Source organism: Poecilia reticulata, chromosome 19 (assembly GCF_904066995.2).
Source record: "Poecilia reticulata chromosome 19, P_reticulata-male-v2, whole genome shotgun sequence".
Lineage (NCBI taxonomy): Eukaryota > Metazoa > Chordata > Actinopteri > Cyprinodontiformes > Poeciliidae > Poecilia > Poecilia reticulata.
The window spans coordinates 19,248,432-19,265,397 of record NC_088848.1 but is presented as its reverse complement, the minus strand read 5'-3'; the positions used below and the strand labels follow the sequence as shown (position 1 = coordinate 19,265,397).

The following is a 16,966-nucleotide window of genomic DNA, read 5'->3' as shown; positions in this document are numbered from 1 at the left end:
GAGTAATTAAAAACGTAACAAAATTGGGCTCCAGGGCAAACTAAAAAGCCAGAGCAATTATAGCTGAAAACATGCTGAGCCATTAAATGATTTTTATTATGAATTAGCAATACAGATGCAAAGCCACATCTAATCATCTTAAATCTGAATCTTTTAGCACCCTTTTTGTTAAGCTTTATCTTTTCTCTTTACTCTTTAAATCTGACAAGTTGATGAGCTGGAAGAGGTTGTACATATTAGAGGAAACCATCCCACTGTGTGGGTTACATAGAGCGTGTTCAGAGTTTCACTTGTGCAGCTCAAAGACCATGCAGAAAGAGACCCGCCTTCTAACACAACATCCTCTGCTCTCTGTGGTCTAACAGGGAGGCAAAAAGCAACACGACTCAGCCGCACCAATTATGCACAATTAAAAAAAAAGTTTCTAAAAGTTTTTACAGCTGCGCATCTGAAAAGTCTGGCGGACATTTTGTGTTTAAAGCAATGAGGTTTTTCGGGAAAGGAGCTTTGCACATGAAGAAGTTGCTCCGTCCATATTAGTAAAGTAATTTAGGGTCAGACAGACTCAAGAGAGAGAAAAAAAATTAGTTAATTTAATTTGACTTATAACAAGACATGTTTCCCATGTTCCAAGTGAAAATCTGCCAGTGGAACCAAAATGTTTTCATTATTATTTAGGAATTAATTACTAAACACAACTTCATATGTCTTGCTCAAAAATTACTTATAGGTTAGTTTAGTTTTATTTCAAGTGTACCAAGACATTTGAGCACAAAACTTGATCAAAAATACTTGGTGAGGTTTTGTGTTTTTGCAGTGCAGTTTCCTGCAGAAACCTGCAAAGGTTTCAACAACTCAAAGACCTTTTTAAGACCATCATAAATTAGATTTAAGACCTGTATCACAACAGATATTTACACAGAAAATCACAAAATTTATATACAATTGTGAAGCTTCTTGGCACAGAGCGCACATAGCATCAAATGAGTTGCCGACAGAAGTGGAGCCAGTGGCAGAGACGAACGTCGTCCGGGCAACAGGCAGTAAATTTACACTTTCCAATGATAGATGCAAAACAAGCTAGCTAGCCAACAAGGGTATAGTCAGTGGTAGCTTCCAGCGCCTCGAGTCACAAAACCCAATGAAGATGTCTGAGTGCAACTCAAACTTTTGCCTGATAGAAAAGTCCCACAATAAATATAAATTTCATCGAATATATAAGATATAATAGACCGGCCACGACCAAATTTAAGGCCTGTGATTAGCGTATTTAAGACCAACTTACAAGTTTTCTAATGAATTTAAGACACTTTAAGTCCTTAATTTTATACACATCAATTTATGACTTAAGACTTTTTAAGGGTAGATTGTATTTAAAAGTATTTTAATACAAAAGCAAACCACTTGTGTCATATTATGTGTGTAAAACTAAAAAATGGAATTATGCTTGGTCTATCACATAAAACATTAAAAGACATTTAAGTTTGAAGTTGTGGCTTGACGAATGTCTAAAGCTATTCCGACATTTTTCTAGATAACATTAGACATTAGGCAGCATTTTTACAGGTAGAAAATAATGAGTTGCAGACACGGTAGAGCTATTTTTCAGTTCAATCTGACATTTTAAACACTCTCAGATTGAGCTAGACTTTATTTTTTAAAGTTTTCATTGTTGGCAAACTTTCTTTTTTAATGAGAAGCAAAGACTGAATGAAAGCACTCCACGCCTCAGGAGCCGGAAAGCGGCCCCTTCGCTCCACAGCTTTTAAACTCGTACCTCTTGACCTTGGTTTGCTCCTTCTCCCACTCCTTCAGGAGTTTCGGCACCATCGTCTTGGAGCTGTCGCGCTGGTTCAGCGACCACAAGTCTTTGGCTTCAAGGGGCATTTTGTAACCTTTGATGGCCAAACTGGGAGAGAGAAAAAGCAGCTGAATTCAGTCAATCACATACAGGAAATAAATACATAATTTTCACTACATTCAAGTGAAAAACATCAGTAGCCTCAGATTTTGTGAATCTAATTTCTGTTCCAGTGATTAACTCCAGACTTCAGAGCAAGCCTGGGATGCTTACTGGTTGCTAGATTCAATAAGGTCTGGAAAAGTTGTGGTTTTAAATGCTTTTCCATTTCCATTTAACCGGCGATGAGTTTCCACTTACCCATGATTAAAAAAGCTATCAAGGGTGTGTTAGCAGCTAGTTATACGGTAGCTTCAACCGTCCTGAGTCACAAAATATAATATATAATATAATGACTCAAACCTTTGCCTGACAGAAAAGTCCTATGAGAAAATCAAATTAAACAGAATACAAGAGATTAAATAGTTCTGTTAAAACCTGTGATTAATATATTAAAGGCCAACTCACATTTTTAAAATGAATTTCAGATATTTCAAGGCCTTGATTTTAGATCTACGAATTTAAGACTTTTTAAGAATGCCCCGTTTAACTAGTTCTGCCACGGTGAGTCCAGTGTTGTCTCCATTTGCAGGTCCTCCCCATTTTTCATAACCCCTTCAGAGGTGGTACAAGCCAGACCAAGCCATGCACTGCACATGTTGTTTTGGTTAGGTTTTAATCTCATCAACTCAGCATTTCTGGCTTTTTATCTTTAAGATGAAATGAAATATCTGGCTTTATTTGAATCAACAATGATAACAGCCACACGGAGGATGACATGCAATGTCAATTTAAGTTTCGACCATCGATTTGATCTCCTGCGCAGTCGTGTTCCAGCGCATATTCACGCTATATGTAACAAATAAAAAATGCATAATAAAAGTTGAAAACTTTTCATGGGTTTTGCTGGCTTTAAAATTTTTTTTGTTTTTCTGAAGTTGGGAGAAACTTCAGCCAAGTTTCACCCAACTTCAGAAAAACACAGCCAGTGGAGACACACCCAGCTTGGCTGAAACTGAACCAAACATTATGAGACTCGGTAATGAAGAAGTGACCTTAGAAGCTCCTGCAAGCCAACAGGTTTACAGGAAAACTGCCTTGTTAATGTATGTGGTTTACCAAATAATGTTCTCCCTACCACCAAGACAGACGGTTTAGGCACAGACCTAGAAAACCAATGCACAGAAATCAAAGGGAACTGTTCTTTCACACAGGAAAACACCAACGTAAACTGCATATTGAAAGTGGGAAGAGAAACCTTTTCCTGTAATACTGATGTCCTCCCACTCAGTCTTTGACACAGAGCAGAGCCTCAATGTCATCTGAGGTCGTCTGAGCGACGGGAATCAGAGCATAGAGACTAAAGGAGGCTCAGAGTTTCATTCACTTCTATGTGGGTCACAATTCATTACACACAAGGTTTGCAGCAGTCATTCGAGCCTTCAGTTTTTCATATTCATATTTTTATGCTAAATGATTTATTAGGTTAGACTGGTGGTGTAAAAACGTTTTGCCGTAAAGTCCAGAATCGTTAAGTTGCGTTATAAATGACCATTATCAATGGCATTTAATACCCTTTATCTCCATAGAAATGTATGAACTTCCTCCATCTAACTGGCGATAAATTTGCACTTACTCATGAAAAATGCAAAAGGCTAGCTAGATAGCTAGCATTGGATTATTGGTATACTCAAATGTCTGCAGCCACAAATCACAATGAAGATGTCTGAGTGCAACTCAAACCTTTGCCTGACAGAAAAGTCCCGAAAGAAAAGTTTTTTTTTTTGTTTTTTTTTATCTATGTAGAATATACAAGACGACCAAATTTAAGACCTGTGACGAACAAATTATATTTTCTTTAAAAAATGAATTCAAGACATTTTAAGGTCTTGCTTTTAGATACATAAATTTAAAACTTTTTAAGGATGCATGAACACTAATAATAATTTCTAAAGCTTGGTGGTTATGGGCTGTGTGTTTTCCAGCATGAATGAGAAGTCAGTCAAGGAATAGACAAAACGATCAATTACAGGACATAATATGGCGTCACAATTGGTCAGAAAAGTTATTATGATAATAAATTTGATATAGTAGCTAATAAAACTCTTTAAAACCTCCCCCCATAAAAAGTCCCCCATAGAAACCAATAGAATCAGTCCAAAAAAAGATGAGAAATTAATTATAATGTACTGTTACATTAAAGTTTGTCTGTATTTCTCCTTCTTTAGCAAATTAACAAGTTGCCAATCTGAATTTAGATATTTCAACACAGTTTCACTCAGCAGAAGGTTTGGTTTTTAACTTGGATTTGTTAAAAACAGAGCTGCTGCGCAAAGCTGAATAAATAAAGCAGAAATATTCAACCTTTTATTTTCTAATTCTGAAATATTGTAGTTACTTCAAACTAAACAGAGATGATAGATTTCAGAATCATTATAAAATCATATCACAAAAAACAAAAAGAAGCAGCGGCCCACCTTGTGAACCACCAGAAGGTCACGGTGGACAGAAAGCCTGCTGTAGTTTCAGGGCACGGATTCTGAGGATAAATCAAAAGAGGAACTCAAGTCAGGGCAGTTAAATATATATAAGACATAAACATGCTGCATAATGCTGCAACGTGTGGGACTCACAGGGTCAGTGACCACATTGGAGAAGAGAGGAGGTTTCTCATTCAAGCAGCAGAGGATGAGCTCTAGGAGGATCAGACCGAAGTAGAAGTAGAAGGAGGTGAAGCGCAGCTTGTCCGAAACGCCGGCCTGAAATGCACAAAAAAAGGAAAAAGAAATACTATCAATTATTTATCCAGAATAAAATAAGCTTAGTCTGATTTAACTTCAGACAGAGAAAAAAAATGTGTTTGTGTCTTTATATGTGTATGAAAATGTCTGGTTAATAACCAAGTTTCCAAATTTGGGCGTTTAGACAAACGTTAGATTCCACTTTATTACAAAACTGTGCAGTTTCAATATCAAGCATTTCGAAGGACTTCATACAGAAACCAATAACTTTCCAAACCTTGACAACGCCAAATTGAAATTGAAGGATTTCAAGCACCTGTAGGAATCCCAAAATAAACTTTAATTTTGCACATAACACTCCACACTGGAAGACATTTTAAATATCCGAAATAAAACAAAACAAATAGAAGGGAAATTTTTAAAAAACACACACAACCGAAACTTCAAATAAAACAGAATTTGAAATCTCTGCATTTCAAAAAAAATTAATCATTTTCATTTATCGTGATTATTTGCTCAGGTTTCCCCCCAGAAATCTTGCCACGACTGGTGGTTGGATGCATTCATCCAGTGGCCTGTCGAGTTTCTGAGTTAAAAAATGTTTAAAGTCGACAGGAAATTTTAAAATATCTCTTGATAATTATGTGTCATTGAAAGATTAGAAGATTAATACCTGAACACCAACTATAAAGTTGTAAAAAATGCTAACATTTTAAAGAGAGTTAAATAAATAAGCAATACCAAGCCTGGTGGGAGCACAAGTAAAGCCTGGTGGCCCTCCAGGCTTATGATACAGTGAGGGAAACCCTGATTGATTAATTGCATATTGCGGCCTCAGACAAATCAAATAACCGAAAACGAAAGTCGTGTGAAAACGAAACGACGGTGACTGTTTTTAATGTAAAGCTGTTTTAAAGCCGCAGTGCGTGTTGAGCAGCTAACTGATGATTCATCAGAGCAGAAAGCCTGAATAATGCATGTGTCACTCTATAAAGAGAAGAGCAGCAACAAAATACAACATTCTGCATCTTATAGACACTTGAAAGTGGCTAATAAGTTTATAATAAGCTTCAGTCTAGGTATCAAAATTAAATGAAAACATTTTATTCTTCCAATAATTAATAAATATGTTTAGCATTTAGCAGCAATAGAAATATATATTTTTGTTTTAATTAAAATCTATTATTATTTCATGTCATACACTTTTTTGAAAGTACGGCTTTTTTTTTACCAGCCTAACATGGAAATCTCACGGCGGCCCATACTTGTTTTCCTGTATAGGTCAGAATGAGAATATTAACCTTATAAACAGGTTAGCTGGGGGCAAAGCCTCCTCTGATTATGGAGCTTAATCCAATAGCTCGGGTATTTAAACACGAGCTCAAACCTTCACACAAAAAGCAAGCGGCGATGCCAGAGAGAGCAGAGGAGCAAAGCCTCCAGCAGTGCGAACAACGCTGACCTGGAAAACGCCTACGCTGCACCGACTCATGCTTTATGACCCGTAAATGAACATTTAGCTGCGACGCTGCGTCACAGCAGAGTCAAACTTTGAGTCTGGTTTCGGGGGATTTTTTTTCGGGGCCCCATAGTGGTTAGACCATGTTTAAAGTCATCTGTTTCTCTCCTGATTGGGGATTCTGCTCATCTGTCAGAAGAGAGACTTGAATCATTAACAACCTCTCAGATGTTAGAACGGGTGATGACTCAAATGTTTACTGTTTATGTCGTCTAGTAGAAAGTGCTTACATTCCTAAAAGTAACTATCATCTTCAGCCGTGTGCATCAAACGGGTTTCTGTCCATATAAAGAATGAAGATGAAGACGTGGTGGGTGAAAGTCTTCATCTGCTACGCTGGTTTTCTATTGTTTTGTATTGGTTTTCTCAGCATTTTTACTACTTTCTTAGCTAGCATGTTGGTTTTAACCAGTCATAAATGCTGGGAAAGTTGTACGACTGTGAGAAAATATAATCTGGTGAAAATCTGGGTCCTAAAACTCAACACAGGGAGACCAATAATCCTGGAAGTGTTTTTTTTTTGTTTGTTTTTACTGTATCATCTCATTCCAAAATAGTTGGAGAAAACAGCACACAGAGCTCTGTGAGTAAAGTGCCATAAATATTTAAAAAACGGATGTTTTGGCATGTTACATTTAGAAAAGGTGGTGGCAGCATCATGCTGAGGGGTTGCTTTATTTAAGCAGAGAAACTAAGACTTGACGACTGATGTTCACAGACGCTCTTCGTCCAGTCTCACTGCAGTATTTAACTTTATTTTTTTATTTTTCAAAAAATGCTTTTTACATGTTTGTTAAACGTGTCACTATGACGGTATAATATGAAACTAATAATCTGTTGGGGGGGGAAATCAAGCCTTTCCACCTCCTCCTACGGCCATCTGCAGAAACACACCTAACCAGAAACAACCAATCAGAACCAGGAGGAGGGTCTTTGCGCTGTCAATCACCCTACTGTATTCCCAAGAACATATCCGACAATGTACAGCGATATTTTAAAAATCTCTACATTTAGCTGAGGCTCATTCGACAGATTAAAAGTATCTTTTAAAAATAACAACCTTTATTCGGGCTTTCAGCAGTTAAATGTCATGTAAGCCTGTGGCAGCAAATCAATTTATCGCGTGATAAATTAAAACAAGCTCAATAACTTCTTCTTATGTGATTGTTTTTCTATAAAGGCTTTAAAACATCTGTGTGTGATGACTCTATATAAAGTGTTTCACTTAGTAATAAAGTTCCTAAAATAATTGAACTGTTGAACATTTACATTTATTGAATGGGCCTGTAAGCTTGTGGCTTTAATAAGACACAAATGTACAAAAAAGTTTGAGCACGACAGTCACCGCTTGCTTAAAATAACCAGTACAACTCCATAAATATATACTGTATCATATCCTGTTATTACAGTTGATATGTATGCGCTGCCATGTTGTGGATGAATTTTCAACAAAACCTGTGCTTTTTTTAAAAGAACAGGAAAAAAACAACGTTTCTTTCCTTTGAAGCGGTCGTATTTATTAGGTCACTCGTCCTTCTGCTCTTTTCCCCGGGAAAGTCTCAAACTCAGCTAGCTGAGGAGCTTACAGCGCTGAAAGGCAACAATCTAAGAACTCAGCCATGTAATGACCTGCGTCACTGGAATTAAAGCGCATGCCTTCCTGCTTCCAACACACGAGTTGCAGTTTGTTGTCATTTCTTTTTCACACTTCCTGCCCGTCTCGCAGCCTGCGGGTTCATTTGATGCGGAGTCGGCGCGGCGCGCACGCTGTAAGTGAGCCGCCAGGAACAACAAGTCCAGTATTCTGCTCCCTGTGCTTAGTGTTGCCCTGAGCCGACCCCTGCTGAAACATCTACTCACTGTAAACACCACAGCAGCTCCCAAAAACAACACACAGGCAGTGATCAAGTGACCTGAAACGACTTGGGAGTCTGAGTGGTGCATTATGTAAAAGACTGCAGAGAACAAAAAAGAAATAAAAAAAAGGCAGATTTGGCACAGTTAGGAGCTGCAGAGCAAAGTTATTAGACTAAAACTGACAAAAGCTGAAATTGAGAAAACATTTTCGTGAACTGAAATGAATAAAAGCAGTACTTAAAGTCCCTACACTGGCTCCCTGTAGCTCAAAGAAGAGACTTTAAAATAGTGTTGTTAGTATATAAATCACTGAACTGTTTAGCACCACAATACATTAAAGATCTGTTATTGCTGTACCAACCATCTAGACCCCTCAGATCTTCTGGTACTGGGCTGCTCTGCATCCCCAGAACCAGAACCAAACGGGGAGAAGCAGCATTCAGTTTCTATGCACCACAGATTTTAAACAAACTTTCAGAAAACTTCAAAACAACTGAAACACTGGGTGCCTTTAAATCTAAACTTAAAACCCACCTGTTTAGAGTTGCTTATGGCTAAATTAGGGTTAGAGTGCGGGTTTTGATGTCTTCGATGTTTTAGATGTTTTTATCTTTACTTTTTATCCATTTATTAATTTCTTTTTATTTCTCTGTCACTGTTTACCTTTTAATGAAAACGTCCCAGTAAAACGATGTTTAACTAAATAAAGTCCTACAGGGTTTAGAGTCCCAGTTGACGGCGTTTCAACTAAAAACCTAGAGGTTAGAGTCCTTGTCAAACGGTGTTTTTGACTAAAGTCCCAGAGGGTTAGTCCCAGTTAAACGACGTTTAACTGAAGTCCTAAAAGGGGTGCGGGTTTTAAGGTTTTTATCTTTTTTAATCTTTTTTTTTTTATCTCTCTCACCGTTTATTCAATGTCACATGCTCTTTTTATTTTAATTATGTAAAGCACTTTGAAATGCCTTGCTGCTGAAATGTGCTATACAAATAAAATATGATTGATTGATTAATGAGGGAAAAACTACAACTAGCTGGAGCTATGTAGTGCACATATAAACTAAGTAAATTACGTCACTCAGTGGTCCTCCTGACGGCCCGAACGCCAGTCTACAAAATCGAAACAGCAAAAGTTGGAAAAAAACACGAGAGTCAATCAGTTGTTTAACAATAATTGAATCCATTTTGTTAAAAAATGATCTTCTGTTAAATATTTATTACTGAACCGATGCATGCATAATCACAATGCAATACTTTGGTTAATTTTTAGGTGCAGAATTTTAAAAAGGCAAAAGATTGAGTCACACGCAATCGTTTTCATTGTGTTCTTTGACTTGAAGCTACAGGTAACTTATTGTTAGCTAGCTAGCTACCAAGGTCAAAGAATAAAAAAACTCAAACTAAACAATGTTTAATAGAAAACTAGCAATCCTACTCTAAAAACCAATTAAAACTAACCGAATTAGTCAAAAAGTAACAGCGAAATACAACTAAACTATAATGAAAAACCCCAAAACTATTGAGGTGGTCTGCACTCTTACTTGGCTGGAGGCCTTCAGGATCTTGGAGCGGAAAGGCACGATGGCGCACAGTACGGACAGGAACCAGAAGATGAAGAGGACCCCCGAGGACTGGACCCCGTGTAACCTCTCGTACTGGATCAGGAACGTGGCCAGCAGCTGAGAGAGGAAGAGGAGGAAAAAAAGGAGAAACTGAGTTTTATATTAGCCGGAGCAGAGCGGCGGAGGTCGCGTTAGGTGAGCTGCACTCTGACTGCATTCTGATTACAATCTGTTTTCCATCAAACATCGGGTCAGACTCCCGTTAATCCACAAATTTTCTGGAATTGCCGTAAACCGGCGCAGCTCTTCTGAAGTGTACGGATTATCTGAGCTGTTCATCTGAGCCTTTTTAGCGCTCCATCGCTGCTAAATCCTGGAGCCAGAGCCGCAGGGGGAACCGAAACTAGCTGTGATCCGAGATTACGGACTACGACTTTATATTAAACTGTGAGCCTTTATCAGAGATCAGATGGGAAAGTGGATATCTTTGGGCTTAAATGTCGGATTTACTGATGCTTTTGCAAAACAGGAAAAAAAGAAAAGTCACAGCAAACAGAAGATTAGTGACCATGGATCAAATCAGAACATCATGATTTGCTAAGATCAGATGGGAGAAGGTTAAATACTGGAGCAGGTCTTGAAGAAAGAAAAGGGCTGCAATGATTAGTTAATGATCTTTATGACATCTGATGGTGATGTTCCTCCAGAGATCAGCGCATTCTTTCCGTTACGACTCAGAGAAACAAGAGCGCATTTATATTCAGCTGTCCTCCGTCTCAACCTCAGGTCGTCTGCAGCCTCCATCAGTCGGAATTAGATTTTTTAAAAATCACACCCATTAACCAAAAACATATGTAAAAACATGTAAATGTGGCGAGAACGAACCCAAGCAAACCAGTAGCTAGACATTAACATTTATTGTAATTCTGCTTCACAAAATATGACAGACTGCTGCAATTCAACAAGTGTTTTCTATCATTTTTTAAAATTAACTCAATATGTGCAAATCTAACTAGTTTAACATAAAAGAAAAACGTCTTTCTTCTCAGAGTTAAACTGAACACTGAAGTATTTGTCACAAAAAAACTGCTGAAAGTATTTTAATTTCTTCCATCTCTGCACTAAAGTAATGACTGCAGTGTTTTTATGTTTCACCTTCATGATTATGCTGAAAGTATTGCCAGTGATCGTTTCCTTACTTTAATTCTTTCAGTTTGTCTTGTAACCCGGGTCTCTGCATATTTCACAAAGTCAAATTTAAGACTTTTTAAAACCTTTTTAAGACCATTATGAATTAAATTTAAGAACTAAATATTCACAGAAATGTACGAACTTTGTTCAGACAACTGGAGATAACTTTCCATTTACCTGTTAAAAACACACAAAAAAAGCTAGCTAGCTAGCAAGGTTAGCCTCAAGTCAAAGAACGCAATAAAAATGTTTGCATGCGTCTCAAACTTTTGCTTGAAAGAAAAGCCACACAAGAATATATAGAATATATGAGATTAAATAGTCAGGAAAATTTAAGACCTGCGATTAATGTATTTAAGGCCAACTTACTTTTTTTTTTATATGAATTTAAGACAATTTAAGGTCTTAATTTTAGTTATATATTAAGGTACGAAAGTCTTAATTTAAGACTTTCTAAGTGTCTGCCCTGACATGACATTCTTACAGCAAATTCTGCAACAGGTTCCCATGAAATGAACGACGAGACGAGTTGTTTGCCTTCACATTTATACGTTTTCCTATAAAAACAGAAGGTTTGGCTGCCTTCACCGCTGGATACCAGCTTGAATGCTTAACCACAGGGGAGCTGCATGAAATTCAGCTCCACATGACACTGCTGCGTTAGAGCACAACAATCTTATGCTAACAAAGTTTGTTAGAACAATAGCTAGCATATCATTTTCATACGAGACGAAACCTGCATTCTTAATTTTTAAAAAAATCTGTAGGGAGTGCTGCTGGTCCCATCTGTTATCACTGCGACAGCATCACAGATGTGTGCTCCACACTTTGAATTTGCATATGCAAAAATAAATGTACAACCCCTATGCTGCAGGACATACAGTCCATGAATGGCCTTTTGTAAAGCTGTCGCTCTTTGACCCATGCTACGCTGCACGTTCCTTACCATGGTGATGCCGAGCACCAGCGGGGTGATGAAATAGATGGGGGGTGGGGACTGACCCTCCTGCAGCTCGTAAAATGTGTAGAAGAGGTCGGCCCAGCACACGATCCAGAGCAACAAGCCGAACGCCTGAGGGAAAAGGAAAAGCAGAGTGAGAATAAAACAAATGAAACAACAGAAAAACAAAGAAGAGGTGGGAGAAACAGGAGAGAAGAGTTCAGCAGTTCACTTCCGAGTGGGAAAAACGGGAAGTTGATTATTTAGTTTTTATTTGTCTGTGGTGTGACGATTTGAGTGAAGCCTTCCTTTACTTCACCTGTTCTGTTTTACAGATCAAAGGTGCATGTGAATTAAAATTAAACACACTTTTTAACAGTTTCTATTGTTTATGAATACACTTATCCAATAGTAAAGTTCAAGCACTTTTCAAGCATTTTCAAGGTAAGTTTTCAAACCTTTCCAGCACCACACTTTGGAGATGAAAACAGAATAAATTAATTAAAAATGACAGATTCAATTCACTATTAAATGACATCATTTATTCCTGTGGTAGTACCCTACATTGCAGGGACAAAGAAAGCTAAAACACAGTTTTGTTTTGAAAATTCTCTCACTTGGTCCAAGAACAAAGCAAAAATTTTACAATTTCAATAACCTAATTAAAATATAAGCCAACATTTTTTTCAAATACACAGATTAATAAATCGTTGAGCCACTAGGAGCAATAAATATTCATTACATTGAAACAATCCAAACAAATCATGATAAGGTAAATTATCTTAGAGTTCAAATTAAGTACTTAAACACAATATACATTTAAAAATATGTATTTTTTAACGTTCTCTCAACGTTTTCTGGCTTTTAGCAAATAGAAATCATTTTGGTAATTCTAAATTACCTGAAACAAGAAAACAATTGTCTTATTTAACTTCTGACAGTGAGGAAAAAAATGTGTGTGTTTTCATTCAGTGTATGAAAATATCTGGTTTCAACTCTAAATAAAATATAAAATTTTAATCAAACATTTGATGGCACTTTGTTACAAAAAGGCACACTTCGAAAATCACACACTTTCATGGACTCCAAACCTTGAAAACACCTCATTTAAATCAAGCATTTCAAGCACCTGTACGAACGCTGTCGATTCAGAAATCTGGACTTTAAGTTTCAGGCTCCTCCATGGTCGAGCTCCTTCCTATATTAATGAACTATTAACCGTTTTTTTCCCTTAAGATCTTATTTAATGCGACAATGTCCCACTTACTGTTTTGAACCTGTTCAGCAGCGACATCATGATGTACCCTCGGCTGCTCTTCTTCAGGTAGTAGATGTAGGCCGGAGAGGCTACCCACAGGAAGACGCAGGGCAGCCATGCCAGGACGGACAGCTGGAAACACTCGGAGAGGTCGGGCAGGTCCGCGTGGAACGTCTGGTTGGGTTCCTGCAGAGGACCAGATGATTGGTTAGTTCACACAACAGGGCGCCTCAAAAAAGAAAAACTCCAGATTACAACACCTGGGTCATCTCACTGGACAGGACAGAAGCTTCAAAATAGACTGAATCAGAGTCAGAGAGATTAAACAACACGGTTATGGTTAATTTTTTAGATAAAGTAAAGGAAAACAAAGTAATAGTGAGCAAAAACATCTCAGTTGTTACTTTGTTGCACCAGAAGCCCAACAAAACTTTCCTCAGTGCCTGGAGTCAAGGAGCAACAGACTTCCTCCCTCCAAAAAGTGTTCATAGCTCTTGAACTTCACCACATTTTGTCACCTTACAACCATAAACCTCAGTGTGAGTACAAGTTGATTCTTTTTTCTATTTTCTGATGACAAAGTCTGGATTATCATTTTATAAACAAAGCTTCTTCACAACTATTATTCTTTAAATGTCTGTTTTATTCCTTTGTCTTCATGGTGCTACCTGTTCACTAATGTTCTATAACGAAGCTCTGAGAACATCTCAAATTAAAATACATGCAGAGGAACTTCGTTTACTTATCATTTGAGTTGTCAAAGTCTCTGAGCGTTTTTATTGGGGACCAAAATTGCGACATTTGTTACATTTTCAGCTGATGCGGTTCGCTTTCACACTGCAAGCTAAACTCGTCAAAAACCTGATCACCTCCGCATCTGTGGTGGCGCTGTATACAGATCCACAGAAGGAAACGACACAAAAACCGCTGAGGAAAACATGAGGGCGGCTTCCTTAATCACAAAATGTAAACAAATGTGGAGTGACATCCGATTTTAGCTTGTGTAGGATTGGATTGGTTTGTAAAAGACCACAGGCCATTTCTCCCGCTAGCGTCGGACTCGTTTGTTTTGGTTAAATTTACCCATAATGCCCTGTGCTAGACTCTGCTTCCTGCTTTTGGAGCAGGTCTCTGGTCCACTTTGTGTTCAGATAGGCATTCAAACAGAACCAGAGTTCACTTCAACTGAACCAAGACCAAGGTTTGTAGGCAGCTCAGACTTTGTAGGCAAACAACTAGAGTTCGATTAAAGCGGACTAAACGGTTTGGTGTGAACGCGTCCTAAAAACATTTATGAAACCATGAATTATTTTCTTTTCAACTTCTTTTTGCTCTGTGACATAAAACCCACTCAAACACATTCAAGTTTGTAGCGGATGCAAGAAAGTTCAAAGGTCATGAATGCTTTTCAAAACACAGTAGCAGCTGGAGGATCAGGTTTACATTGTGGAGCTCCTTTCATGCCTGACGTGCATTCCTATTACCTGTAGGAATATTTTGGCCCTTTGCAGATTCCTACACAACTTCTTGAGGTGAGGAAAGGAGACATTTTGAACTGACTTTGACAACTAACAACTAGGGTGGACAATATGGACCTAAACATTCTACATTTCTTCCAGTGGCAACTTTCTATTTATTGAATTTACACTCATAAAAAGACACGAAAAGACATTTTACTAGAATTGATTAGGTATTTCTCATCTTTATTAGAAATAACCTTCAAAATGCTTCAGACTGAAGAGAAGCAACCAAAGCTGCAGGAATCTGACACACCATCCTTCTAATACGAGATGAAGAATCTGTCTTCATCTGCTCCCCGTAGCGATTTCAGTAAACAGTTATTTGTTGCCTCTTAAATGTACAAGAGTGGTATTAAAAGATTTAATGCAAGAGTGCTATTAAAAATATCCAATATTTCAAAGAGTGCTTAACGATATTAAAAAAGACACTGTCCACTGGCTCTGAAGGCCAACATTTGGGTTGCCTGAGGCACTTAAAGAAAATAAAAAATCAATATTTGCCCCCGTCGTGAATCTGGATCTGACCTCTGTGTACAATTGTGTACAGTGGATATACTGTAGTCACCACACTGTAAAAAGAATTAAGATTTTTTTCAGATTTTTTTTGTTTGTTTTTTGTGACACAAACATTTCAGATTATTAAACAAATCTGAATGCAAAGATAACCATCAAATCAAACATTTCTGAAAAAAGGGTCATTCAAAGTGTTCAAATGTGTTAATCAATAATCCATTTTTTATGGTTCAAAGCAACTGTAGACAGGCGGGTTGTTAGTATTAATTTAAAGGAGCTCAGTGTTTCAGCTGTCTTATAATCTTATTTTCTTTTATAACTTGCAGTAGTAGATGTTTAATAAGAGGGCTAAAAGGACTGAGCCTTGGGGAACCCCGTATGTAAACTATAAAACAAACAGTCTCCAAGTAAAGATTTTACTAATCAAAGCAAAACAAATATGCAATTGAGCAAATAAGTTTTCTACTGAACTCTAAATCAGCTGTGCAATTCAAGATTCTTATTACTTTTTCTCCTATTTTCATTTTGAGAACAAAACAAGAATACTTTTAACTGCACTGTGTCTGACTTCGAGATTTTTCAGACTTGAAAAATGTTAACCTTAATATAAAGTTGTGCCTCTTACTTAGAAGAAATCAATGAGTGTTCAACCAGTGAACTATGAATGAACTTAAACTCTTACAGCTACACTCCATGAGTTGTAACAGTGATTCAGCATTAATGCGAGACTCCGTCACGTTAAAACTTGTACAATAGTTGTGACTCATCCTTTAAGGTTGTTGGAACAATAGGAACAGCGGAAACCATTCGGAGGTGAAAGATAAAGTAAACATATTTCATACTGCAGTGAGTCGTGACCCCTAGTGCCGCTTCTTTGGACAAACACGTCTGAAAGCCCGCCCACAGGCAGAACCAAGATAAACACAGCTGCCAACCTCCCCTGCTCCGCAGACCACTCCTATCAGTAACCCGTGTCCACCACAAAGTGAGTGAGCAGAAGAAGAGTGGAGAAAAGAGATAAAAATGTCTGCGTCTACCTCAGAGACCCATTTCAAGGAAAACATTTTGACTGCTTGACTAAACAAAAATAGAAATTTGGTACGTTTTAGTTTTAGGTATCGAAATGGACAAATTCAGCTTGACGTCTCATGGCTTTCTTTTCACTTGAGACCTTCTCTATATCGCTCTATTTTAATAATTCAAACATAGAAATATACCGTAATATGTGTGTCACAACGCACAGTGGAAACCAACTTTGTGATACGGCATAAACTAACAGCCCACATCTTCTGCTCTTGAGGGTTCAGCCGATCAGCATTAAGGAAAAAATAATGGTGGTCTTGGATTGGCTGGTTCTGCAACCACCAGTCAAAGCATGTCTAGCAGCATTTCTACTGGGTATTTCTAGTATTTCAAATATGCTCTACAAAAAAAAAAAAAATCATTAAAAAAAATTTGCTAATACATTGGCATTAGAAAAATGAAGAGAAAAATCAAATAACCTGTTTAAAATATTTAAAATATGTGAACAAGTTCAAATTGTGTGAATACTTTTGTGAGACACTGCACACCTGACAGTAAGTTAGCAATTGCTGAAAATGACAGAGGCTTAACTCTAAGTAGGACTATCTAAATCCCCAGTTGTTGCCTTTACTGTTTCATATAGAGCTTAACTAAGTCAGAGGACTCCAAAGCTCTTTACACTGCAGTCAGTCATTCATTCGCACATTCACACGCATGATAGTCTAAACTACTGAAGATATGTAGATGCAGTGCAAAGAAAAACGTATGTTGGACTGATTTTGCCAACATCGGCAATCATTAAAGAAATAAAACAATATCTTAAGACAAATTAATGTGGCAAATATTCCAACAAAAAATAAATAAGAACTTTACAAACTTATTTGATTACAGTGTGGCAAAATTTCCAACAGTTTTGATTTAACATTGTTTAATCTTCAATTTTTT

The 16,966-nt window shown here is 37.4% G+C and overlaps 1 protein-coding gene across 8 annotated transcripts in view; it reads right to left on the bottom strand.

Moving 5' to 3' along the window:
- The window catches only part of abcc3 (ATP-binding cassette, sub-family C (CFTR/MRP), member 3), a 61,805-nt gene that overhangs the window by 27,985 nt on the left and 16,854 nt on the right, over positions 1-16,966 (bottom strand). For all 8 annotated transcript variants that reach the window (XM_081600358.1, XM_081600360.1, XM_081600359.1 and 5 more), the window contains exons 2-7: positions 12,975-13,151; positions 11,714-11,839; positions 9,556-9,693; positions 4,534-4,659; positions 4,378-4,439; positions 1,778-1,909 (exon numbers count right to left, since the gene is read on the bottom strand). In XM_081600358.1, the coding sequence (XP_081456484.1) occupies positions 1,778-1,909; positions 4,378-4,439; positions 4,534-4,659; positions 9,556-9,693; positions 11,714-11,839; positions 12,975-13,151 (761 nt within the window). The remainder of the gene's footprint in view (positions 1-1,777; positions 1,910-4,377; positions 4,440-4,533; positions 4,660-9,555; positions 9,694-11,713; positions 11,840-12,974; positions 13,152-16,966) is intronic.